At 45.5% G+C, this 27,631-nt stretch overlaps 1 protein-coding gene across 4 annotated transcripts in view; it reads right to left on the minus strand.

Moving 5' to 3' along the window:
• The window catches only part of NR3C2 (nuclear receptor subfamily 3 group C member 2), a 212,030-nt gene extending 192,650 nt beyond the window's left edge, over window positions 1–19,380 (minus strand). For 2 of the 4 annotated variants that reach the window (XM_086612537.1, XM_086612535.1), the window contains exon 1: window positions 15,213–16,972. In XM_086612537.1, coding sequence (XP_086468663.1) covers window positions 15,213–16,972 — 1,760 coding nt within the window. Of the gene's footprint in view, window positions 1–15,212; window positions 16,988–19,334 lie in introns of those variants that run through there. The other 2 variants (XM_086612538.1, XM_086612536.1) reach the window with 2 other exon arrangements.
• Between the last annotated feature and the right edge of the window lie 8,251 nt (window positions 19,381–27,631).

Below are 27,631 nucleotides of genomic sequence, written 5' to 3' on the forward strand. Positions count from 1 at the left end.
TGACACTGCTCCATCCCTTCTCCTCCTGCCATAATCATTCAATGTAACCACTTTTCCCAATATCTCAGAAATGACAAATGAAAAAATAAGTTGCCAGCAATGCCTGAGCAGCAAAACAGTTGTCGTGAACACTTTTATTTTCAACATGAGCAGATTATTCTGGGATTAGTTCAGTGTTCAAAAAGCTAATTTACTGCTCAGATAATTTCAGCTCCTTTGAACTCTGACACGTGAATAAATGCTCATCTGAGCAGTCTGGTTCAGCTTACCTACACAAAGCTGCTCATTTGACCAAAGCTACTTTTTATACTTACAGTACAAAGGATCATCCTTCCGTGGTTATGAGGGTGAGTGCAGAGTTTTGCTGAAAGGTTATCTTTTACTGTAACCGTAAGAACCTTCTAAAAATACTAAAATTTTTAATCTTACCCGCTATTTATACTCTAGTTGTACATTGTGTTTAAATCTCAATTGAGAATATTTCTCAATTATATAATTTATATTTCCTAGAAAGCATCTTAACTGTTTGCAAAGCTCATTATTACTCCCTTAAATGTCTATTTCTGGTATCATATACACTTCGACTATTTTGCACATTAAATTACCAGCAAGATCTTTCTCTTTTTATTTAAAAAAGTCACATCTGACATGACAACTTAATTTTATTGTCTCAAAATTCACCTTTTGTCTTCATTTCTCCATTTGACTTTATCTAATGCATCTAACAAAGAGAGAGGGCAGGCTGTCCAGGCTAGCCACTGCAGCATGAAATAAGGATAAAATGCTGCTTCCTTCTACTTCCACACTCATTCTTGGTATCAGGCTTTAGTCCTGGCTTTTGAACTAAAAACCCTGCTGGGTGCTGCGCATGGACCTACCTCCTGCGCTCGCTTAACTTGGAAGCTCATACTGGGCTACAGAGTCGCTCTGCAGAATAGCCAGCACTGACACAGGCTGCAGAAAAATAAACTGTAGCCCAAATACAGGATCTTCCAATTTCTTGATTTCACTGGTGTCAGTTGGTAGATTTTCAATAGGCCTCCTATCATACTTTTTTTTTCCCTTCCCCTCCTCATTCTGGGAGCACAGCCAATCCCCAGCACAGCAGCTGACTTTCCCCAGAACTAACTAGAAATATTCTGATAGACTCTATTTATAGACTCAAAAACTTAGGACTGGAAGCAGCCAACCGAATTTTTCCATTCCTTGCTCCCCTCTGCTATCTATCTATCTGTCCTGGGCTAACCTAAATTCCAGCCTTCTATGTTTCTCAAGGGGGAACTCTCCTACCCAGAATAGGTATACCGTAGGCGCACACGCCTCTTACACATCTAAAGCACCTGTGGAGACCTTTGCACCCAATTTACTGAACAGTAAAAGAACATGAATCCTCTGTTTTTATGTCCCTGTAGGAAGTATTCATGCCGATCTTCTCTCCTGTCACTACAAATCAAAGATGAAGAAAAATCAAGATTTCTGTAAGAGACTCTACCACCTGTATCTCAGCCCTCTGCTAACTCAGGAGACCAGTTTGGACACGCACATCATTTCCTGGTTTACTTTTGACAAAAAACAATAATAAATAACAACTTTTTAACAGGCTTAAACAGTGGCTATGGTTGGACTCGATCTTAAAGGTCTAACTGCTGGCTTTATTTTTGTTGTGGTTTTTATATATACATATATACACAAACATATATATCTAATACTTGCAGAAGTCAAGTAAGGTTAGTCCCCATTAGTTTAGGCACAGCACAGATACACAGAAAAAGAAAAACTGTGTCCCAAAGTAAGAATAATATTTCAGCTGACTTGTCCTTGGACATATGACTCTCTAAAATTATACATTTACAATATTATCAGATTCTGTTGAGCATTTCATACTGCAGATAATGTATCAAAAGCACAAATTTTGAAACAGAAAGACTGTGTGCTCTGGAAGTAACACCTGGCAAATCTGATTTTTACTTAACCTTACAAATGTTGCTAGGAAACCCTACTCAATATTTACTTCAAGCCTTTAAAGAAACAGACTAATTCATACTAAGCTACTGGTGGGGGCACTGAGGACTTGGCGGAGAAGCCCCAACCTAAATTTACTCTTGACATCTAACTTTCCTAATCCACAGACCTGACGTAATACAGAAATATAATTAAGAGCTGGACACGTAGTTACCTTACATTTGCACGATCTGTAAGAGCAGGGGTATTTTGGACACTGCAGGCAGCGCAGACAAAGTAATGAGAGATGAACAAAAAGTTCTGCTCTATTGTTCGGTTTTGTGTATGCTTAATTAAAAAAAACCAACCATTAATGCAAAGTCTTCAACAAATGGCAGATGATTTTTACATTTCTGTCCTCTGAACAGCGTGTAATTTAACAAAGTCCATCATCAGCTCTCACGATATCTCAATCTGCCCATGTGAAACATCAGACAAAGGCTAGATTGTACCAAAACCAGTAAATGGGACACATTTGTGTATTTAGTGCTCTTTCAAACTGATTCCATTAAATATATCTACAAAAATCAGTCAAAACTATTTCTTGTCAACCTAACTGACGAGATGCTGAATATTCTCAATTTTTAGGCATATTAGACAAAATCACAAGTTTTCCTAGGATCTGGTTCACTATATTAAACTTACATCCTCTTGTGCCAATACCTGCTATTCTCCTTGCTCCTATAATCCTTTTCTTTTTCATTAAATTGTATTTCTTATTCTTTTACATTCCTTATCTGAAGCTCATTGCTATTTGGTCCTGAATATTTTTTTCTGCTCGGCATGAAAATTGCATTCATTTCTGTTCACTTACTGATTTAAGTCACACTAACATCAATATCACCTCTGAGTTTGGGGTACATCGCATGATGGAAAAAAGACAATATACATTCCAGTCAGCAGAAACTCTTCCTACAGAGTTAGACCCAGCAGGAGCTCAAAGCCTCAGGTACCTTGAGCAGAATTTGGAAAGAACTGTGAGCGTCCACGCTGCCATCACTGGTGTAGAGAAGTCCCCAGGAACACCTACTGACCCCCACCACTGCTATCGCCCAAAATCACAGCTGGGGCTGCCATCTCCTCACACCTCGAAGCATTCCAGCTTTGAACACAAGCTTGGCAGATGGGAGGATCCGCCTTCTGTGCTGCACCAGAGTTGGCTTTATGGACCTTGTTATAACCTTAGTAAGACTTTCTTTTGATAAGCACAATATCAGGTGTTTGTGCTGAAGCAAGCAGAAACTGAAGCATCTTGAGATCATTGAAAGAGCTAATAGAGGTGGAAGGGCACGGAACAATGGTGGAGGACATGGAGTATCTTGTTCATCACAGCACGGAGGGTATGAAAGTAAGAAAAACATGAAACTCCTCTTCAGAAGTTAGTGAATGAGCTCAAAACTCATCTTGATCCTGGTACTACAGCGCTGATTCATTAGAAATTAAGATAGATACAGGAAAAAAAGAGTTATAAACCTATCTTATAAATAGACTTAATGGCCATAAGTCATTTATAAGCCACTATTACATCACCTATTCAACTCAGTTAGCCTCATATTAAAATTAATTTATCAGACATCCGCAATATATAATTAGCTGCAAATCAATAGGTTTACTTTATAAAAATGTATTGATCCACAAAGTAGTTTTTTTCCTGAAACAACAATTCTAAGTTGTTAAATTAGTTTACCTAAGTTACAGGTGCTTGTAAATACTTCACGCAGCTGCCTATAATCAAAACAATTCTGTTTTCCTTTACAGATTAGTATTATAATAAATATAAGAATATCTGCAAACTCTGTCTAGGTCTTTCAAGTGAAATGCACTAATGAAAAAACAGGATACAGCCTATTTGTCACTTCAGTTTTATTTCCTACTTCCAGGATTTAATTCAGTTGTTTTTAAGATTTCTAGAGTGCTGTGAAGGAAGAGTAAGTAGCTACTCTGCTCATTCTGGACACAACTGATGAACACATATGATGAAAACAGGGCCTCCAATTTTTCTACGGAATAATTTCCTCTGCCTGTAACCCTGAATCTTTTTTTTCAATTAAAATGCTTGAGTTAACAGGTGAAAATGCAATTAGCACCCAGGCAGTACCTACATTACAGGCAGCATGATGCAATAGCAGGAGATCTATAGAGTGAGGATCCACTATCCACTTTATAGGTGTTGCAAGGGTCCTGCTTCAGGCCAGCTCCAGCGGGATCCCGCAGACAGAAGCCATCAGAGGCTGGAGTGAGTGCCTTAGGAAGTTCCTCAAGCACTTTTTTCATTCACTGCTGGCTAAGAAGTATCTGGTTCTTCACTCCTCAGCTGCCTCATAATGTGAACCGCAGTGCAGAAGATGGGGGCAACTGGAAGATTCTCTTCAAAAGCACATTTCTGATTCAAATAAAAATGCCAACAAAAACTTAACGAGTTTGTCAGCAGCCTTCTGCACACAGTTAAGTCTTGTTTATGTTAGGAAAGAAATGCAGGACAATTTGCAGACCCACTATGGCTGCAGTCTTGGTCCCAGAAAAAAAAAAAAAGTAAATCAGCAACTCACTCTTTTCACTTGTATTTCTATATAAATTAGCTGCGCTGGGTTTTTTTTCTTTTCAAAATAACAGGTCCATCCAAAACACTCATCCTCCTTGCTTATTCCACCAAATGGGTTTAATATGAAATGAGTAACAGTCCTTTATCTCGTTATCTGCATGTGCAGTTTGAAGTTGTCATTACCGCATATTTAATCAGTCAAAATTTTCAGTGCCTAATCTCCTTTTTACTGTCAAATCATCAAAAACATAAATTCCAAGCAATCTCAAGAATCCGAAAGGTCAGTCGGGAAACAAGCGCAAATCAAGTGCATTGTTTCATTGCAACATTATCTTATGTCATTAGTTGGCAGCAGCCATAAAGCTCTGGACCGCTTCCAATATTTACTTCCATACGCTGAGTAGAAGCTGACACGTCTAACCCCCCCCACTTTGTTCATCTTCCAGCTAGTTTACACGGATTCAGGTTAAAATAAGGATTTAAAAATCCTAATCAAATCAATTGGAATCATTCTGTTGTGCCACCGCGTATGTGAAGGACGAGCGTGGTAAAGCCGTACGGGGTTTACAGAGCTAATCCTGCAGCAATGTGGTTTCACTTGATGCATTTTACAGCAGGGTGGTCTGCGACGAAGGTTCAGTGCCGAATTTTGACAAGCCAGTCACGTCCAGTAACTTTTTCTAATCCTTAAGGAATGTTTACTGGCCAGTATTTGTTTTAAATTATCAACTTAAGAAAGCCTTAGTGCTTACAACCAAACAAACAAATTTAAAACGGAAACAACAAAACCAAAACACGGTGCACCCTAAACCCACGCAAACAGCTACCAGCTGGGGGGCAATCCCCAAGAAAAGGGGAAGAGGACCTCTGCCACAGCATCCCACGAGGGCATTCCATCCTCTCAGTGCCAGGCTCGGGGTGCCCGGAGAGCTGCAGGAGCCCCCCTGCCATACACAGCTTCAGAGGGCAGCTTTACTGCCCAAACATATTGACATGGACGTAGCAAAGGGCCATGCCCAGCTCTGGGACAAGACCTCTTGCCAGTTATGGAAAGCGACATCTGCCAAGGGTCCAGAAGCGTGCATCCCTTGACCCACGGGCCAGAACTGATGACCTGTGTTCGTTTTCTACTAAACAATAAAAAAGAACAGACCTTGATCCTTAGATATGGCAAACATAATACTATATTCTCTTCGAACGAGACTCTTCATTTTTTTCTGGAAGTTTTCACATATCCCAGGATCAACACCTGTGCAAGGTTTTGTGTTGATTTGTTTTGTTTGTGGGTTTTTTTTTTAACTTATCAAAACGAGTTTGGAAGTTAACGAAGTTAGATCTAGCAAAGCAGATCTGAAGCTACCATTAGAGGAAGAGCTCCCTAACTCCTCTAACATACTGCACTCTCTAGCACAAATTTAATTTAGTTTAAAATAATGAAGCTGACAGCTCAGATAGTCTGCCTGGAAACAGTGCAAATTTCCCACCCACCTTCATTTCCAAGGTCCCTGCCACTCCAGTCTTCAAAAATGCTGAAGTGCCTGACAGGTTTCTAGAGACAAGGCTTCAGCAAATGCTAAAAGTGAGATCTCCGACCTTTTGGAGGGGCTTGGATTTGAACTCAAGCCTCCCAAGGGAAAATAAAGGTTGCTGTCTTGATGCCCCGACCTTAAGATGCACTTCCAGAAGCCATCCCTTTCCTGCTCCTCATCTGAGGGCAGTGACATGAAACTTGACTGGGAGACCAGGTCCCACTTCCAGCCTTGCTTTGGTCAGACAAAAGGCCACGTCTGAACGGCGAACACGCTGAATTACCTGCAAAACAGCCCCCTCCCCCCTTACCTTCAGCAGCACTAACGAAGAGCTAAAGATACAGACACGATTGATTTTTTCAAGGTGAGACATTGCCAGAGTAAACCGAGGCTCGCCGGTTGTGAAACAGGGTTTCCAAAGGGCTCGGAGAGCACAGGTCTCGGTAAGGACATTCGCACGGGTACACGGAGGCGGCTGCCTTGCGCAAGCTCGCCAGGACGCGCGGGCAGCTGCCTTGCCCCAGCATGGCGACGCGCCTCCCGCCACACGGGAGATGGGCTGCCCTTGTTCCAATGAAACGCAGCGGCTGCCCCTTTTCCTACGTGGCCTGAACCTGCCATCATCAAGAAGCAAAGCAGGACTTGAAACTTAATTGAGCAGAGCACCGCTTTGCCTAGAGAACTGCTCCAAGCTCCTTGGGGGACTCCCAAGCCAAGACCGGGACAGTTGGCGCTCACCCTCCATCCTGACCCTGCGAGGTGGGTACAGAGGAAGAGCTGGCGAACAAAAGAAATGAAGTACTGCAGCGACGGGTTTCACAGGACCGCGCTATCACGTTAGCACAATACGGTATTTGGAAAACCATTGCCAAAAATGCTAGCAAGACCCTATAGTTGGGCAGCTGGGACAGCCAAAATCCTAGTCAGGACAAATCTAGCTACTTACTTCCCAATTCTGACCTGTGATTAAAAACTCTTAGACTGCTGATAGATAACACTGCCCAAAATAAACCTCTGAAATACACGTTTATTTTGCAGACCTAAGACTGAATACGAACCTGAAATGGTCATATGCAAAGACACAAAAATGAAAGTAAGATATTCTCCCAAATCCAAAAGATGCAGAAAACATTATTAAAGATGGCAGATTTTTAAATTTTTTTTTTCAGAAACCTAATTGCTAGGGAACTGGTTTATAAAGCTACCATTTTTAGAAACATGTGATAGCACCTACCAAAAGCAGACCAGGAAATAAAAGCAAATAGAAAAGATTCATGCATCCAGTCCAAATTTTAGCCTGAAAGCCCATTCAAAAAGTTATTTCACGTCCAAACGCAAGTAGGAAGTACTGCTTAGAAGACAGAATGGAAATGACTGAAGTGGTATAAAAATTGTCAGAAACATTCAGCAATTAGTCTGAAATTTGCTTTTTAACCTCAGGGCTATAACTCTTTGATCTATTATTAATTATCACTAACCACAATCAGCAGCATACCCATGCATCTTAGGAGAGCGTACAAATTCCTATAAGCTGTTTTACGTATTATCCACAAATATCAGATTCTGATTCTGCTCAGATGTTCCAACTACAGTTTATTTTTTTCTCTTTAAATAAATACCTTTATATACTAACCCTAAGTTAACCCACCTCCAAATATGAACTTTAAGTTATCAATTTGTTCACGAAGCAAACATGCAGCTTACAGATCACCGATTTATAGAAATTTCATTTAGCAACCAGCTAACAACACATTCTAATGTAATTGTAGGAGCTTAATTCACAGTTTAAGATATAAAGATTAAGAAATAAAATTCAACTTCAAGATATTTTCTTGTGACCTACCACGAACATGGGAAGGTGTATTCTATAATACAACTCAGTAAAGAAACTGTCTTGCAAAAATATTTGTCCACATACTGAACAGATACAAACAGTGTTACTTATTGTTTTAAGAATCCAGACTCACCAACAGCATGGTTTTGGTTTTCTGAGGCTTGTTTGTTTTGGGGGGTATTCTGGGGGTTAAGGGAGGCAGTGTTGGTTTTTGTCTTTTAAATCCTTCAGCACTGATTTCAGTAAAGCACAGAAGGACAACCACCAGATCATATCCTTTCAGAAAACACACTCTTAACCTCTGGTGAACCACATTAATAAACCTCAGTTGCCAAAAAAAAAAAACCACACAAAAAAAAAACCCAACAACAAAAAAACAAGGTCAAAACTTCCCATTTAAAGAGATGGTGTATTTGAAAACTTTCTCCTGAAAGTAAATCAACTCTCCAGGTTTTGTAAAACTCCAAGGTCCCTGAACAGAAGGATGCATGTTCCTATGGATGTGCACGCATCCTTCTTCCAAGCGTGAGAAGGTAGTGCCTCCTCTCACGCGCTGTTCTTGCAGGCAGCGGTACCGGAACAGGCTACTTTGGGAACTGCCGGCATGGATAAACAGGGCCTTTCCAACCTACAGTCCCTTCCCCCGTCGTGTAAATCAAGAGTCTGTCTTCCTCCAACGTCAGCCTACCTCCTCCAGCAGCAAAGTCAAGGTGGCTCCATCAGGAGAGGGCTTTCATGGGGACCCAACAGACTGTGACCTTCTTCTGCAGTTCGCACTAGTAGGGCAGCAAGCAGTCAAATCATTCCATGGTCTAGTTAGGATGCGTTCAAACCTGCCCAGTAATGCTGCAGGACTTGGACAATTGCACACAATGGAAATACTCCTTGTCTTTTCTACACAGATCTTTCTCACTCAGAGGAAGACTGCAGCTGAAGTCAAGTAATTCATATGCTGAGCACCAAGCACCGTGTAGCAACCAGCAGCATGTGAAAACTGATAAAAGTACTAAACTTAGACACACTTAATACCTGCTTTTCACATACTCTTCTCAGTTTCCTCATCGGCCAGTTTTTATCACTCTTATACAGCCATATTGCTAAGGCACATTTGCCAAAGAACAAGTTATGGCACTATATTCATCCTAAACTGTGGTATCTTCCGACCTCTGAGAGCTTAAATCTGAAATCACAGCACTCCACTGTTCTGCAAGAAGTTTTGGTTAAAATAAGTCCATTATTAACTCCAGATCCTACAGCTCTGTTCGAAGACATAATCTATGCAGTTGAAAAAAACAGAAACTGCCTTTTAAAAGCACACCCTGAAAATACAAATGCTGAGATTACAGCTCAACAATGCGTTACCTTTGAGCAGAAATGTGCACTTAGGAATCCTATTTCATAGGCTCCTTTCCCCTCCTGTCCCTTTAGTTTGCTCATCACTCTTCTCGCGGAGTTGCACTGACTGTTGGTTCTTAGAGCTTCAGAGTGAAGCGGATCAGAACGCGACCTGGCTCTCACATACAACGCACCCAAAGAGCAAAACCAGAGCCAGACCAGACAAGGCACAGCCCAACAGTGTATTTCGCCACTGCAAACGATGCATCGTTCAGCTACAATCGACGCCCAACAGCGACCGCTGCCCAAGCCTGGGTTCAGTAAAGCACTAATATGTATCTAGGAATCTGATTCAGCTGGGCAGAGCACGTTGTGGCAGGTTCAAGTTCCATTAACGCTAAGTGTTGGTTGAGTAAGGACAGGTTACTTAATCACAACTTAACAATCTACACCCTCTGCAGACAATACAAGTACTGCACGAGTATCGATATCGCGGCAGCAATCCCTATGCACGCTTACCTGCACAACTGCGACACATACCCCATAAAATAGAATGGGAACACTTTTATACAGTACATATTTCAGACATCAGTGTCTTCCAGCCCTCATGAAAATGGACTGATACATACTGTTGGAATACGGATAATCCACATTTCTTCTGCTCGCTACAACCTGTGCACGAAGGTGATCCCACCTTCCCCTTTTTCAGAAAAATATCCGAAGAAGCTATCATAGTGAGATTCTGTATCACCAAAAGTGACATAAAAGCTACGAAACAATTATTAACTATTATCAGAAGAAACTACAGCAAACTGATTCCCAATAGCCAAGTATTGCAAAGTTCAGCAGTATCAACTAGCAACAGAAATGCTTTAGTAATAAGTAACGTTACTTACTCCCACACACAAAGAAATAACCACCCACCAGATACTGGCACACGGACTGGCAACGGAGCTCTTATTTCCTCAGATTTGGAAGATCCATCCATTTATGGAACATAGTTTTCCAGCAATGTGGACATCTCCCTGCCACAGCACAGGAGTCAATGGATGTGTATAATTTTAAGGGAAAATAAGAAATCATTAGCAGTCACATTTTCAAAAGAAACTTGATACAGATTTTGAACTCCTCAATAAAGAAAGCAAAACAAAAAAAGAGCACCCTCAATAAAGCAAGCTGTAGAACGTATGAGGCCATTAAATGCATGCTGGTATGCTAAGGAGAACATTTAGACCTCCTGGCCTGACAAATTAATACAGACTCCTAACTTCTTTAGTGATAAAAAAGACATACATATGTAGAGGTTCCTGCTGTATCAAGATTACACCCAGAGCTGTTAAAAATTACACAAAATTATACAAGAACAAGTGTAACTTTTCAAATTGAAAGAAGAAAAAGTACAGATTTAAGGCTATGGTCAACAATATGAAAGAATCAGTGGTGAAAAAAACACGCACAGTAAATTTGTGGGAAGTTAGGAGGGAAAACAGTCCTGCCGAGCATGGAGAATATTTTAACAGCACGGTCTTTTTCCCATAAAGTCCGTCAGCAAACAAACAGAGGTCAAGGCCATTCATAAATTCTAAAAATAATATTTACCAGACCTTTATCTCTCTGGCAGGTATAATTCTGATAAGTGACTATTCTAGATAATATTTAACACAAAAGTTTATTTACAAAAATACTTGCAATACCCCGAAATCAGATTTTAACCAGAATCACCTAGTCAAGTCAGTGAAGGCTACACATAAATTAAGATCATATTTTGAGTTGGATTGGGTGGGGTTTTTTTGGGGCTGCTACAAGTAGAGGCTATGAAAAAAAATGTTGATCCATGGGAATGGCTCAGGAACAGACAAGACATAAGAAGTCTCTAAAATATTGTCAACGTTTGATCAAAGATTTGAATATAAACCCTGGGAAGTCAATGGCAGTCTTTCAACTCCATTTAACAGACATAAATTAGACTTTAAAATATCATGAAACACTGTTCTGAAGAGAAGTCTCCTTGTCTGAGTGACAACAATTGAAACACAATTACTGATAAGTGTATGCAATTTATGTTAAAATAGTAAACTTTTTTAATAATAACACATTGAACTTTGTGAATCCATCCCATACTGGATTACACCAGTAGAACAGCCAGGAATAAACTACAGTGGGAATTATCAGCCCTTTGTTTCCAGAACAGCTGCTGAGAAAAGCAAGTATGTATGTGTACATACATGAGTTAATATGGAAATTAGAGGGAAAAGGCACATTTGCAGAAAAAGCTTTAGGTAAGAGCTAATGCAGCAGAAAGGTCATCCTCCTCAATTTTTACTGTTGTTCCAAGCAACCATGACATTTTCCTAGGCCGTTTTGAAAATTGCATAATTGACACGATCATGAGGCTTAGGCTGGTACCCTGATTCAGATGAGCAATCACCTTCAAGTGAAATCTTATCTGGATCTCTAGCGTAGGTTTTCATCAATGACATCACACATACCTTCTTTTTCAAGTGCACTTTGCTATTATTTAGTTTAGAAACCATTATTTCTTAGAAATGTCATTCATGGGGGGGTGGGGGGGGGATGTATACACACAGACAGACAGGTATGATTCATTCTCTATTAAAAATTAAACATGCAAAACTCTTTCAAAGACAAAGACATATTCTGCATGCATATTCGCAGAAGAAAAACACTTAAAAGGGAGTAAGGGAATCTGGTTTTGCTTCAGAGGCTCTCATTCCCCAAACACCACAAGCTGCAATGTTATAAAGAAAGTTACCACCAACTAACTTAAAAAGAACTGTAACTGTGAGCATCTAATAAAAGTAACTGAAGAAGAAAAAGAGAAACGTTCTGGTTGACAGTGGGTACTTGCCACAGTCAGTAATGTAGCAAGGCGTATTAAATGCCTAAACTATGTTTATTAGACACTCTCAGCAAGTCTAACTGCCTCAAGAAAGGTGATATTCTAACAGGAAAAGAAAATCAATCTTTTACAGTAATATTCTAAAAATTCATTCTCAATGTGAAAAGTCTTCTTCATTCCTGATCACCCACTCCTTTTCACCATGTAAGCTCCAAGTCAGAAGCAGTCTAAAAAGGGTAAGATGTTGAGCTTCAGAAATCAACGCTGTCAAAACGAGACATATTCAATGCTGGTCATCTTGTGGCTTTAGAGAACCATGTCATCTATTTTTTCCCTTCACCTTAGTCTTTGCTTATACCAATTTATATTGCAGGATAAGCATATCTGGAAAAAAAGATGAAGACTTAGAACACCAGAAACTTTAAAATATTGCAAACTTTGAAAGGTTAATCATATGCTGTAAGAAGTCTGCAAAATGCATGATGCCTGATACGGCTGACACATCAGGTAAAAAAACCTGACTGGCAGTAACAAGGATCTGGTTTGGATGCAGAGTGCAGAGATGCAATGCTGCTGTTCTGATGACATGAAGGAAGAGAGACTTTGCCCTCCCCATACTGTGCTGACACGGGACAGCTGAAACCCACCTTGGGATGTCGGGTATGACATGGTTTTAAACTATGCACATCTTATTACAACACTTTGGAGCGTGAACAAACTTGTGTGTGATTTCCTCTGTCTTAGCTGGAACGTGGCACAGAAATGAAGAGAAAGGTAAAGATCAATTCGAGGTTCATTAGCAATAATGAGCTTTTACTTGTGTGACATCCTATGTCTAGTCTTTGTGACGTGTCACATCAGCAGACAAACACCCGAGCAGGCACCCACGCGTTCAAATCTATACCTCTAAAGTGACCTCTACATGAATTTACCTTGAAACTTGTAAGGGCTTTGCACAGGTCTCCAGCTGCACCTGTTAGCGTAAAGCCACTGCCAAGCAGATTAAGAGCAACATTTAGTTAAACAATGGGGCTGGGTTAAGAGATCTGAAACGATGACACATGTCCTAATTTGAACTACAGATCAGGATGCCTGAAGTGTTGCAACCCTGCGTACCTCCATCACCTGAACAGAATTCCACACGTGCAGTAATCGCTCTGCGCGCTAAAAATCTCAGGGTTTGAATCCTGCGAAGCAACAGCTACGCTCGCCTGCACATCTTACTGAGGTATCAGCTTAGAGAACAGAGATAGAAAAGCGTTCCAAGGCTGATGACACACATTATCCACTGAATGGTCTAGAGCTAAATAGATGAGAAGAGCAACCGTGGACTAATGTCAGATCAGAAGACTCCTTCAAAAGCCTTATGAGAAACTGTCATTCAAAACACAACTATTTATTGATGACAACCATGCTCCTACCAGCATTCCCTCTTTTTTTGTGCCTGTCCCTACAATGGAGGACAACCTTGACGCAGCGCAAGCAGCGCTTACTCACGCAAGAGCTCACTCACGCGAGAGCTCTCACGGCTGGCAGGAGCTACTCGCCCAAGCGAAAGTGCTCAACCACAAAGGCACCAAAATATTAGGTCTTTATTTTCAGGCATCCCCTCAGTCTTCTGGTGAACTTTTCTCACTACATAAATAATGCAATTTAGGAAAATTTCATCAGGTAAAACAACTAGAAAACAGTGACTTTATCTTCCTTGACCCAAGAAAGCACATTTAGGCCAAGCCTGGGTGATAACAGATATCCATCTACATGCAAAGTTTAGCATGAAGGTGGGATACAGCCCTTTCAAGCTGAGAAAGATGTATTAAAAAGTGAATTCTTTGAAATAGCCAAAGAAAAAGTGAAGTACGGCTTGCAAAATGATAAGGAGGTTGTAGAGCTGTTGGACGGGTCTGAGAATAAAACGGAAATATTTAAAGTCTTTTTGTTCCTCCCAGGTAGATTAGGCTGTTTTCCCTCCTCAAAAGCACCATTATTTTACGTATTATGTTTTTCACTGCAACACTATTTTTTTTCTGAAATATGTAGCATCATACAAATACAGAAAACGCTACACATCCTCTCCAGCTCACTCCAAGAATAAGGCAGACATCTCACTCACTGAGGGCAGCTGCGTATCTCGTGATGAGAAAAAAAGACCTGAGAAAGGTAAACGCAAATTCTGTTACCAGCTATTTGGCTGAGCTTTGGCACAAACCTTTGGTGAACTTGTGTGACACACCAAGAGGCGATGTAGCTATTCCAACTCAGTCATGCTGTCAGGTGCGCTTTAATAACTTGTAATACTGACTATGAAACCAGTCTATGAAAGTAAGGGTCCTTTATCAGATACATGAAACACCTGTTTGCTGAAGAAGTATGTGCTTCCACAAATTAGCCAAGAAACACAAATTCAAATGACACTTGCATATTTCTCTTCCACCAAAAGTGAGGAGATCAGTTTATCCATTTATCCCTTTCAAATGCGTCAAGTTTTAACAGCCCTCCTCCTTCTGGAGGCATTTTTCTATATATACAAACCAAATGTTCCTACAGTTAAAATGCAGAAATAATATGTTGCCACAGGCTTGTAAGGTTTAGTTTTTAAACTTAACCAGTTGAAGTCCGGCGCAAACTTATAACCATGCGTCTTCACAAAAATGGATCTCCAGCACTATCGTTTTCATATCTCAGCATTTCATCTGAGGTACAACCCATTCAAGCACCAGCTAAGAAAGAAAAACCTTTATAGGACACACGAGAGCAATTTTACTAAGCTCTCATTATGGGAAAAACAACATTTATAGTAGTAAGAGCTCATAAACATACCAAAGCTACACTTTCAAATCTAATAACAATAGAATATAATATGTTCTTTTTAAATATTAAAGCCAGCGCTTTGTTTTTATTAAAGGCAGAGTAAAATACAGCAAGAAACCAGCAAATCTAATGATAAGAATTCAAATGCAACCAAAGAATTACGCATCGGCTTGAGAAAATACTGCCCCGGTCTCCATTTTAATTCACACCTCGTTTGTTTAATGCAGGGGAAGAAGAAAAAAGAGAAGGAGAGGGGAAAAAAATAAATAAATAAATAAAAGAAGTAATTTGCCTGCTCACCTGGACACGTTTTCTGGAATGTACTCTAGAACTGGATACCCATCGCTTCTTCTGGATGCCAACTCCGAATGCGACTTCCAGGTCTCCACTAGCGTGCTGACAGGAGGGAAGGAGCTCAAGTGCTGAAACGCCTGCTCTCGAGCAACCGGCCGCGACAAAGATATCGTGCCTTGGGCACCGATCCTGTAGTGAAAGGACTGTCCACCTGAATTTACACCCACAATGGCAGAGGATGGTATACTGTTTTCTTGGTAATAGCTGCCATCGTCAGGCTCCTGCTTAATTCCCACAGGTAGGCCTGGATTTGGAAAACCGCTACCCTCACAACTTCCATCAAACGAAGAAACAGGTGGTCCTAAAATCCCAGAAAGAGAGTAATAGTCTTTGTCATCCATAAAAGAAAAATACGACCCATCTGTAAATGGGAAAGGATTTACTGTTTGATTCCCTTTAAAAGAGGCACCAGAACACGGATGCTTGGCCGACTCTTGCTTCACTGGTACTGAAAAGGGGGAATCGGAGTTTACTTTGCTGCTGTTGCCAATGCATGCGCTGCCGAACGAACCATCTGGCTCGGGTTTTATGAACTGAACAAGGTTCATCTGGCTGTTGTTGGAGATGGCGTTTTCAGTTTCCTCCATCTTAGGAAACGTGAGTTCTTGAGCGCCCTTGTCTTTTGTTTCTGGACTGGGAACAGTATCTTGGCTTCTGCTAGGTCCCGCCGGCGTGCCGGAAGCCGGGAATCCTAGAGAGTTGTTTACAGGGCTACAGATGGACGATCCCACAGTGCTAACCGCTGGACTAGAACGGGTGGACCTGTTGTTGGCATTGGAAGGGCTGGCAATGGAGCTCCTGGAGTTCAGGTTCGCAGGACTGGACACAGAAGACCGCATCGTGATATTGTTGGGACTCGAGACGGGAGATTTCACACTGCAATGACTGGGAGGACTAGAAATCGGTGACTTCATGCTACTTATAGGGCTAGAAAGCGGAGACCCAACGTTGCTAACGTGTGCGGGACTGTGCAACATAGACCCCCGGTTCTCAATGTTCGGCGAGCGCGACAAAGGGGTTCCCTGGCCGATGGGGCTGTGCACGGCAAAGTTCCCAAAGTTAGCAGTAGTTGAGGACACAGAGTTGACTCCAGCAGGACTACACACCGAGGAAGCCATGTTCTGAGGGCTGCAGCCCGAAGGGCTTTTCTCTTGACACATGATAGGGCTTTTGACAATAGCCTGCATGGCACCACCGTTCACAGCGCTCCCAGAGTCCGACATCAAAGACCTCAAGGGCCTGCTGGTGCCGTGGAGGGGAGAAGAGCAATGGCCGTTCTCCTTGTAGAGCTTTACCAGCTGCTCCACGTTCTGGTAGATCTTCCCCGGGCTCCCCTGGTTCTGCTGATCATAGGGGTAATCGGCGTCTCGTATCGAATCCATATATAAACCCATGGATTCGGCCACCGTTGCCGACAGCTCCTTCGACTCCGTTTCGGTTTTGATGTCAGAGGGCAGAAGACCAGGCTGGCTGCTGTCTTGCTGCAGGCAGGAGAGTAGCTCAGGTTTTTCTTTGTTGTTTCCTTGAGCGCTGCTGTTGGCAAAAGCACCGGCAGCGCAGCTTACGTTTACAATCTCCATATAGTTACTGTCACCAGTCTGCTCTCCAGCACCTATAGAAGAATACTCCACAGACTGAGAAACTTGACCCCACCGTCTCTCCATATCTAAGCCTTCTGGGTAGCTGTGGTATCCTTTTGTCTCCATAACTAGCAAAGACATATACAAAAAAGTAAAATTAATAAATGACAGGACAGTGCAACTTCCTAAGGAAATTTCCTAATTTCCTAAGGAAACAAGGCATATCCGCTCACTCTGTCCATCCTCCTCTCGCTCTGCCTGCCAGTCCTGTTTCCCTGCCCCATCCATCATCTCCCAACCATCTGTCCAATTTCAATCAAACGGAGGGAAAAAGTCTCATGGATATGACAGCCCTATGGGTTCCAAAAGAAAACCGCCCAGCAGTTAGAAAAGACCCAAATTATCGCTCCCCGCCCTGCCCCGAAAGGAACGGCTTGGCAACGTCAGCACAACCACCGCCCGCCCTCGCCGGCCGCAACCCCGCGGCCGCTGCCAGCACCACCCTCACTCAGGGACCTGGGAGGGAAAAAGGGAAGGGGGCAGCAAGGAAGGAATGGAACCAAAGAGTTCCCGAAAGAAGGACACGTTGGTGGCAGGCAGGACATAAACCCTGTGGAAATTGCTCATCACAGCTCTGCTCCTCCAAGGACCTTCCACTGCCAGGCTACAGGGAGAGCAAAGCAAGGGAAGCTGGTGTGCCAAGAGCGTTTCTCTTCACCATCCAGGGTAACGCAGGATGGTTTGGAAGGAAGCAGCAGCTCTGAGGGGCCGGGCACTGACCTGCCCCTTCACAACCATATCAACTGCTTGTAGCCACCTGAGGAGACACGAAGGACGGGCTGAGCACGCAGAGAAGTAGTGGAAAAGTTGAATGGGAAACGCTCCTGCCACAGAGGAAAGGGAAAAGCTTAGGCAGGGATGCCTGACTATGAAACAGATCCGTAATTCTGCAAACCTCCATGGCAGCCAGCAAGAGCAACACAGAAAGAAAAGTAAACCTGGGTCTAAAATGGACCCAAACAAACCCCTCCCATCCCGCACGCCACTCTCTCGAGGCAGGAAGCAAAATGCATCAATTTGAAAATCATTTATAAGTAACAAGAATTTTTATGTTTGTTTTTCTTTTTTTTTTTAAAGGAATTGGCTCAGAGTATAATCAGAATGGTAGAAACTCAAGGGCCAATAGTTACGATATCAATATTATACTCTTTTTTTCTTTTATAATGTATTAATTTTCCAATATTGAATTTAACGTTTCATTCCTTAACACTACTTAAAACCGCTATTTTAAGCAAAATTATAAAAACAAACCAAAAAAAACTTAAATTGAATGACTCAAATACTTCCTTACTTAGAACTATGGCCCTATGCCTACATTCCCCTCAAGCACAAATTTTATTAGAACATCATTCTCTGTATGAAATCGCGTTCCTATAGCCTCAAATTTTCAGACAGAAGCGCCTACTGTCACATAAAGTCACTCCCAGATAATCACCTACCCCCGATTTAAGTGCTGAGCAAGCCTAATTCTGAGATAAATCAATTGCAGCTGTGAGTGATCAGAATTTCTGAAAACCAGGAAACTTAGTTAAGGCTTAAAATTAGGATGTAAGTGAATTTTAACCCTCAGAACCACCAGCAGAACCACTGAGTATCAGGAAATCTCAGTTAAAGGCCTGACATTACACTGGCGCACGAGCTTCATAGCAACCTTTCCCACAGCAGTAAATTTCAAACTTCATACATAATCAATAGGCAAGCACACTTTAAAACTTCAGCAAATAAAAACCTGGGTCACACAAAGAAAAAACCAAAACAAAACAAAATGAAAATGCCCAGGTCCTGCACTTCCAGAGAGAGAGGCACTGCCTGGTAAACATAACCGAGAGGATCAAAAAACTGCAGAGAGATTATTTGTGGGCTGATATGAGTTCCGTTTAAAATGACAGATATAAATTAGTACGAATGCAGCAGCGAAGAGATTTTTTGGGAGCGTTGGTTTCTGTCACCTCCGAGCGCCTCAGTGGATACCAGAACCGAAAAATCATCTCACTGGTTGCTGATAGCGTAAGGATTTGCTTTTGTTCTTTTAAGCAGAACTTATCACAACTTGACGAGCATGTTTATCCACAGTATCCACACTTCACGTACTGCACAGACATGTCTCTTCACTAACTTTTCACTAAGTGAATTTGACTGTGGGCTAGAACATCCATGGACGACAAAAGAAGCTGAGTCGTGCTACGTTATCAGAACCAAGACCATTTACATCTGATATTTTGCGGAAGGAAGCTTACATTACGAGCACAGTAGTTTTCCCAGATCTCTCCCCCCCCCACCCCTCGGCCCCGAAGTATTTGGACTCTGCCAGTTATGTATTTCACCCCCAAACATATCAACAAACACAGCCCTCTGCAGTACGAGTCTCCAATCAATCAGGCATGAAACCAGTTTCGCAGCAACAGTCAAATAAAAAATCAAATGGTACCTGGTATCCCTGCAACCAAAAGGTCACCTAGATACGGGAAAATCTGAAGTAATCAGTATCAGTTTCATAAAAACTAAACCAACAGCTCAAGCGACCACCCGCTTCTTATTCCTCGGTGTTTGTAAACGAAATTTTCTTTAAGTTTCACAGCCTGAGAGCCGCTTCGCTGCCATAAAACTGCCCAGGGGACCAGAGTTTCCCCGTCAAAGACGGGCTGGGGTTTCCTCCCCTTCTCTCTCCAGGGCAGCGGAGCGCAGCTGGCAGCACGGGCGCCTCGGCTGCCGCCGCCGCTCCCGGCGCCGCCGCCCGCGACCCCGAGCGCGGAGCCGGACGCGGATCCCCGCGGCGGGATGGGGGGGTGGGGGGAGGTGGGGGGGGGGGGGGGGAGGTGGGGATGCTGCTCCCTCCGTCCTCGCACACACACAGACGCGTGTTAAAGACCGCGCCGGCAGCGCGCACGCTTATTTCCCCATCTGCGCTGCGCTGTATGGAGCATCACAGCAGCTCCCGGGCAAGAGGCATCGCTTTGCACCCCTAACCAACCCCCCCCCCTCGCCCCCGCTCGCTTTTCCGCAGGTATAATCCGGATTGTCACGCGTGGGGGAATCCAGCAGAGCCTAGGAGCGAGCGAGCTCTCCCCCTCGCAGCTGTCCGCTGGGAATCGGCCCGGTAGGGGAGATCCTGAGAGCCCAAACCCGCCTTCGGCTCAGCCCGCCTCGCCTGCTCCCTCCCGCCGCCCGGACCCTCAAGCGGGGCAGAAACGCGCTTTTTCCGCGCAAACGCGGCTCCCCACCCCCCACTGCGGAGAGAGTCTGGGTTATCACAGTGACACCCCCTCACACGGAGGGCATGGGGGTGGAGGGGGGGGAAGCCCCCCCGGCGCCAAGCCCCGAAGTGACCCCAGCCCCCTCCCCCCCCCGTCACACCCCGCCAGCTCCACCTCCCGGTGCGGGTCGGGGAGAGGAGCGTCGCCCCCGGCCCCGCGGTACCTGTTGCGGCGGGGCGCGTCCCCGAGGCCCCCGCCGGCGCGGAGGGCGGCGCGGAGCGGCGGGGCGGGCGGCGCTCTCCCCCCTCCCCCGCCTGCCCGCCCGCCCGAGGCGCGCTGCGCCGCGCCGCCCGGTGACACGGAGCGGCACCCGGGAGGGGACGGGAAAAGATGCCAAGTCCTTTAAAATGTCACATGCCCAGATAAAGTTCAAGTTTACGTCCCGCCCGCCGCCCGCCCTCATTGGCGGGCGGGACGCGGAGCGCCGCGCGGCTGGGGCCAAGCCGCCACCCCATTGGCTGGGGCGCGCCGTCAGTCACCCGCCGGGCGACATGACTGATACAAAGTTGCTGCGACACAGGCTGGAAAACGCATCTCCTTAAAGCCGCAGGGGCCGCCGCGACCGCGCAGCCCCGCGCAGCCCCCGGGCGCCAGCCCTCCCGGGGAGCCGGAGGCCCGCACCTGCTGCCCCGCCCGGAGGCGCCCCCCGGGGAAGGGTCGCGGGGCGGCAGGCCGGGGCCCCCCGCGGGCAGGTGAGGTGCGCGGGGTGCGGCCGCCCCCGCCCGGTGCCCGCGCCGCGCCGGCGGCAGGGCCGGGCATCGCCTCTCCGCCGGCCCGGGATTTCCGCCTTTCAGCGGCGCATGAATACGCACGGTAGCGATGCAGTAGTGATTTAACCGAAAAATTAAAAAAAAAAAAAAAAGAAAAAAGACCGGAGCGCCGGCGGCGGAGCGCGGGAGTTCAAGGACTCGTCCTCCGCTCTCCGCCGGGCTGGCTCCGCTCCGCGGCAGCCGCGCATCCTGCCGGGCGCCCCCGTCCGCTGCCTCCCCCCACCCAGGGGCAGCGAGAGGGGCCGCTGGGACGACCCCCGGCGCCGGGGAGCTGCCGCCCTATTCGGTGTCCCCCCCGGCGGCCGCGTCCCGGCTGCAGGAACACCTTTTCCCAGGGAAGCGAAAAAAAAAAGACGCCGAGCAAACTTTCAGGCGATGCGCTTCCAACTCGCTCCGTAAATAACGCCCCCAGCCCCCGGCGAGCGGCCGGTAGCCGCTGACGCACGGTCCCAAATGGCCCCGGCCCCCACCGAGCCCGAGCCCCGGCCCCGACCCTCAGGTGCGCCTCCGGCCCGGCCCCGGCCCGGCGGGGACAGCTCCGCGGCCCCGCAGGGTGACAGAGGTGTCCCTGGGAGCGGGGCGGGGGGGCTGAGTCCGTCGGGGAGCGGCAGCGCCGTGCATCGCGCTGGAGCACCGCGCACCTTCGCCCGAAATCGCCCCCTGCGCGCACGCACGCACAGATGCGCGTATGCTCCGGGGAGCGGGGTTTGTATTCTAGAAGTCACAGCGAAAGCGCAAACGTCCCCAGGATTTTGGGTGTCACGTGCCCCTCTCGTTTTCATATTCTGCCAAATATCGACCCGCACTCGCGGCCCCGCCGGGCACGGGCCGAGGCGGCGGCGGCGGCAGCTCCCAGCGCCGGCGCGCCGACCCGCGGAGCAGCTCCCGCCGCCGCGCTTTTTCCGCGGCGCTGGCGCGGGCGCTGCCGAGCAATGGACGTGTCCTTCCCGCGAAGTTTTCACTGATGGGGACGGGACTGGCCGTGACCTGGATACGCCGGCCGGTGCGGCGGACACTCGCCCGGCCCCCGGCTGCCCGCCCCTCGGCCCCCCCCGTTACCCCCCGCGCCGCTCCGCGCCCCGCGCAAGACTCCGCGCTGCACTCACCTCCCCTACGACATGGTGGCGCGGCGGGAGGAGGCACGGCCCCCGGCTACAGCCAGCAAACCATCCGAGAGCCCGCACCGTCACCAAAAAAAAAAAAAAAAAAAAAGGGAAAAAAAAAGTACGCGGAGGAAACGCCGGGAGTGGGGCCGGGCAGCGGGCAGGGCGCTGATGGCGGGGTCGGCGGGAGGGGGCTGCCGCGGCGGCGGCAGGCGGCGGCGGCGGGGTGCCCGCGGCTCGGCGCGGCTGGGCGGACAGCTCCCACCATGGACGCCTAAGGTGGGTGGGTGTTCCCGCGGGTCACACCCTCGCCCGCCGGCGGAGGGGAGCGGGGGGTGGATCCAGCACCAGCGGGTGGGGAGGGGGCGGGGGGATTTGGGGCGGCGGGGGAGGGAAGGAGGGAGAGAGACACCCTCCCCCCCAAAAAAAAAAACCCAAACCCGAAAAAAAAAAAACTTATGTCATTCCAGGTAAAACTCCCATCTGCGCCACCAAGGAAGAGGAGGGAGGAGAGTGGCGAGGGTGTAAACTTTTTCCTCTCCCCTCCCGCCCCCCCCGCCTCCGGTGCCGCCCGGCCCCTCTCAGCGGCCGCGCCGCCCCCGCCGCCCCCTCCCGCGCCGCCCGCCCCGGCGGCTCCCGGCGGCGCGGCGCCGCGGGGTTTCTCACGCACGGAGCCCGCCGCCGCCGCCGCCGCGGTTCCTGGTTCGCGGAGCCGCCGGAGGAAGGGAAGGAGGGCGGGCGGCAGGGAGGCAGGGCGGGCGGCGGGGGAGGAGTGTCTCCCCGCGCCCTTCCCCAGGCGGAGCGTCTCTCCCGGCCCTGGCGGCGGCGGCGGAGACCCCCCCGCTCCTCCGCCACGACCGCCCCGCTCGGCCCCCGGGCGGGCTGCGGGGAGCGAGGCGCCCCTGGAAGGGATTTCGGGAGGAGGCTGCGCCCTCCCGCTGGGCCTGCGCCTTCCTTCTGCCCCCTCCCCTCTCTTGGCAGTCGGGGGGAGCCGGGCCCGTCTCTGCCCGCCGGCCTGCCCTCGCCGTCCCGGGGTGTCGCCGCGGAGGGGGCGCGTTCCCGCGGCACTCGTGCGGCTGCGGTGGAGCAAACCCATCTTGAATGCATACATTTAAAAAAAATTTAAAAATCGACGCTGACATCGATACTGATTTTAAATTAATATTTCACTTGTGGCTAAGATCTTTTAAGGCTGATTATTTTTAAGTTCGGGGCTTTAAATGTCTCTTCGTTTAAACATCTAACGGAAAAAAAAAAAAAGAGGCATTGGAGGGAGGAAAAAGTTTGCCCTATTTTAATACCCTCAGTGAAGTCTTTAAACATGGAAAGGGACTGCTCACAGGGAGGGAATTCTACCTGTGCTGGAGCCTCTGTAGGATCGGGGCCTTGGAAAAGGCGATTGTTTTATCAGCTGTTGTTTGCATCCATCAAAGTTTGTGGGTAACTTGATAAACATTAAACAGGGAAGCATAAAGTGCTGGTAAGGCCAGACTTGGAAATAACGGTGCATTCAATAGCTTAATTTCACAATTAGTTTGCTATATTATTGGAAGCAAATCATATTTCACTGTGCCTACACTAGTGCTCTATTTTTAGCCATAATGTAGCTAAAAAGGAGGAACCTACTGAGATGTATTATAACATCGAATGCGAACAATTCTGTTCTCTCTCTTTTTACTCATTTCGTGTCATACATCTGGTTTGGAATACAGCTAATTTATTAATCAAGCAGAGCTACTGTGGATGGTTTGGAGGCTGCAATTCCCAGGCACAGGAAAGTTCCACGCAATTCTGTGAGTAACCCGGCAAGTCACAGTCGTGCAAAAAGCACCCAAGCATGTTGGCTGGTCTATCAATAACTGCTCTACTGAGCACAACTATTTTATGTTAATTTATAGTAATGGTGTATTTGGCCAGTTGGTTGCGCTTCTTTTGTCATACTCTTCCTGCTATTCTTCTTTTTTTTTTTTTTTTTTTTCAGGGCAAAGGTGCAAATGAAAAAGGCATATGAAATGCCTGGAGGTAGCCTTAGTCTTTGTGTTGCAGCATCTTTATTTATTAATTTTTTAAAGAACAAAAAAGCGAGAGAAAATAAAATTGAGAGAATGTGTCTATCTTCTGTCTTAATACCAAATGTTTGATTTTTTTTTTTTCCCTCCACTCTGTTATGTACAGAGATGACTGCTGGACGAATAAAGTACCTTTCCCGGTACATGCAAGGTGCTCACAGATCTTCCACAGATTCAGTAGAAACCTCATTTGTTTTCTGCTCGTGGTTCGCAGGAGCACTTAGCTTTTTAGTGGTTGACACTATATCTATTTTTAGCAGCATTTTAACAGCTGTCACTAACAACTAAGATCTCGTCTTGAACAGGGAAGGGAGATTATCTGTTTTATTTAAAAAAGTCAAACTACATAATTGTCAGATTATAAAACACAATTTGGATCTTTATCTGTGAAGAGAAAAGGCTATCTTTTCTGATTATGCCAATTCCGTGGAAAAACCAGTGAGCTTGATAAAATAGCGGAATGGGCTTTGCAAGGTTTGGAAACAGTGCTGTTCAAAGGCATACACATTTCAAATTCCGTTAAAAGTGGTCCCGTTGCTGCCTTCTGCAGCTGCGTCACGAAGGGGGAAACCGCAAAGAGTCGAGACGTAGTTTTCCAAGTAGGTCAAGAGGAGCAGCGCGGACACCTCCGATGAGCAATTCTCTTCCCTTCGCATTAGATTTTATAAGAGGTTAACTCATGTCAGACACATGACACTGAAAGCAGCAGACAGACAAGTGTAAGCCACTCTGTAGCAGATGTCATCTCTGCTCCTAAAGATAGTGGTAAATTTGCTGTGGATAATGCTTTACAAAACAAGATAACGCTGAAACTCGGCAAGTGTCAGATTTTGCCTCCTCCCGTGCTCGGTACAGCGAGCGAATTGGTATGAGGGGCTGCAGGAGCGGCGATGTAGTGTAAAAGCAGCCTACTGTACTGTCTTACTTAGAGGTCATGTGCCCTATTTTGAGAACTGAACCAAAGCGGATGAAGTTTTGAGTCAGATCCAACTAAGGCAGCTGGGCATTTCCCACTTCTCTCCAGCTCCAGCCCAGGAAAGCAGGCGATCACATGGTCACATGTATTATTCCTTTACCCGATACTATTCACCGTAAATTTAATTTTTATCCCATTTGGCTCATGTGGTTTTGATTATTCGAGATGTAGAGCTGAAAGGGAGGAGTTGCATTTTGGGAAGATGCTGGAAGAACGTTGAGGATGACAGATGAGAGTTTATTTTCCCTGTCCAACAGGTGCGAGTTTTCCGAGAGAGGAGTCCACAGTCTTCTCTGACTTCCCAGTTAATTACGTTAAAGCTAATTTCCTGAGCTATGCTGAAAGTCTTTAGACTTCTTTACAAGCCCTGGGAAAACGTAAGTAAACAAGTTTTCTGCAGGGAGTGCTTATGTTTTCTGAGATATCGATATTTTATCTATTTAGTCTAATTTCAAACAATTTTGTTTTCTAATTATAGATAAATCTTTCAGCTGAGCAACAGAACATGTTCCCTTTTAACCTGGATTCTTTCTTTTTTTTTTTTTTCCTCCTTTTTTTAATGCTCCTTAATGGCCCATGTTATAACTGTGGTTGAACCACATCTAAGTATAGTACAATTGCATTTCTAATGCACGTTGGCATTAGCAACCACTTGCTTGTGTGAAGGGCCAAGACATGCATTTGAAAACATAGATTTCCAATGCATTTAAAATCACAGTTTTTATTGATGATTAGCACTGATACTTTTATCCAGTTCAAAATGAAAACGTCTCACAAATAATTATTTGTTGTGAGTAACAGGTCTCGTTGACAATGGTAGGGCAAACGAAGCATGAGGAATATCATGTAGGCAGTGCTTTGTATTTTTTGTAGTTTTAATATCACCATGTCTATTTACCTTGTTTATAGTCAACTTCTCTCTTGTTTACTGCTTGCACTATTACTTGTAAGAAAATGTAATTTGTGAAAAATGGAACATTAAAAAAATTGTCATCGCCACAAAATGCAGACTTCTCTCAATATTATTTAATTCCAAACAATAAAAGGTAGTGGCAGCTAATTGTATCTTAGTATTTATCTACTACCTACTGGCATTTTTACAGTATCAAATGGTAACTCATACCGTAATCTGATTAAAATTTTGTGGTAACCGTAATAGTACTGCACCTATGCCAAAAATCCAGACATAGCATTTAACAGCAGTAAAAATAAGAGAGCAAAGAACACCCTCCAGCACTTAATAAACATATCAAATGCAAATTGGAGGAAATTATTTAATCACTCTATTAGCTAGTTAATTTTTATGATTATTCACAGTTCTAGTAGCAATACTTAGTGTGGAACAAGTTAGTACCAAAATTATCATGTCACCAGGGCCGTTAAGTAGAATTTGAAACTTGCTGTATAGAGGAAATTCCTGATTGAATGAAGATGCAGCTTTAAAGCTTCTACAGCAAAAGCAGAATTCTTATGTAATTTTCTAGATTCTTCTATAATCCTGAAATTACCTGCTCTCAGATATTATGCAATAAGAGACAGTTCGGTATTAACCTGCATGATCACATTCATTTTGAGACTTGAAAGACTTTTGTTTTCTAAATTTTTAAAAATCTTTATTTTCTGGAAAAGAGAGATTTCGGATGGGCTTTCCCCGAAGCATACTGTGAAGAAGAGACTGAAGAGAGTGATGCTATGAAGCTCAGTTGAGAGACTGCTCAAGGAAAGTATTAATTTAACACATACCAAGACAGAAGAGGAAAAACAATCTATTGATTTTGGTGGAAGTTGCACTGCTTTCCTAAAAAGATGTAGTCTGTTGGGTTTTTTTGTATATTAAGTACTCACTTCCTCTGCAGGCTATGGTCCAGGTCGAGGAGCTCATTCGGTGTGACACCTTGGCCCAAGCTGGGCGGTTGATCTTGCACGACACAGAGAGTTGGTATCCTTGTCGGATACATGTTGATTTACACAGATTTGGTTAAGAAAGAACTATATTTGCCACAAGGAACCGTAAGTCAGCGTTCTGAGAAAGTGTCCTGGCTTTGAAGATGAAGGCCACACCAGAATCTGTCTGGCCTAGGCTAAATATCTGGTAACCAAAGGTCATGCGTTCCAAAATTTTCCCACTGTGCTCACCGATACTTGACCCACCAGGCAGCGGTGATAGGAATTTTGGCACATTGGATGGGATTGTCCTTAAAGGCCCCAAACATATGCAAATAGACAGAGTGATTCACAGGTGAGAGTTGCTATCCTTACCAACCCAGTTGCCTGGCTATGGTTTATTCTCTTTTGGTGTGATCGTAAGTGACAGTCGCTCAGCTGAGTTTCCAAAAACGTTGCTGTCAGTGCCTCGGCGCTTGTATAATCCTGGCGCCTGCGGCGTCTAAGTACCACGCAGACATATTTCTTTGGAGCACTGGAAAGGAAGTGTTATCGCTGTTTTATAGAAAGGGAGTGGAGGAACAAAGAGATGACAGGGTTTATCTCGGGTCCCCAAAGAAGGCTATGACAAAGCTTGGTACTTCCCAAATCCCAGCTCACTGCCTTTTG

The sequence above is a fragment of the Tauraco erythrolophus genome, chromosome 5 (genome assembly GCF_009769465.1).
Source record: "Tauraco erythrolophus isolate bTauEry1 chromosome 5, bTauEry1.pri, whole genome shotgun sequence".
NCBI classification, from domain to species: domain Eukaryota; kingdom Metazoa; phylum Chordata; class Aves; order Musophagiformes; family Musophagidae; genus Tauraco; species Tauraco erythrolophus.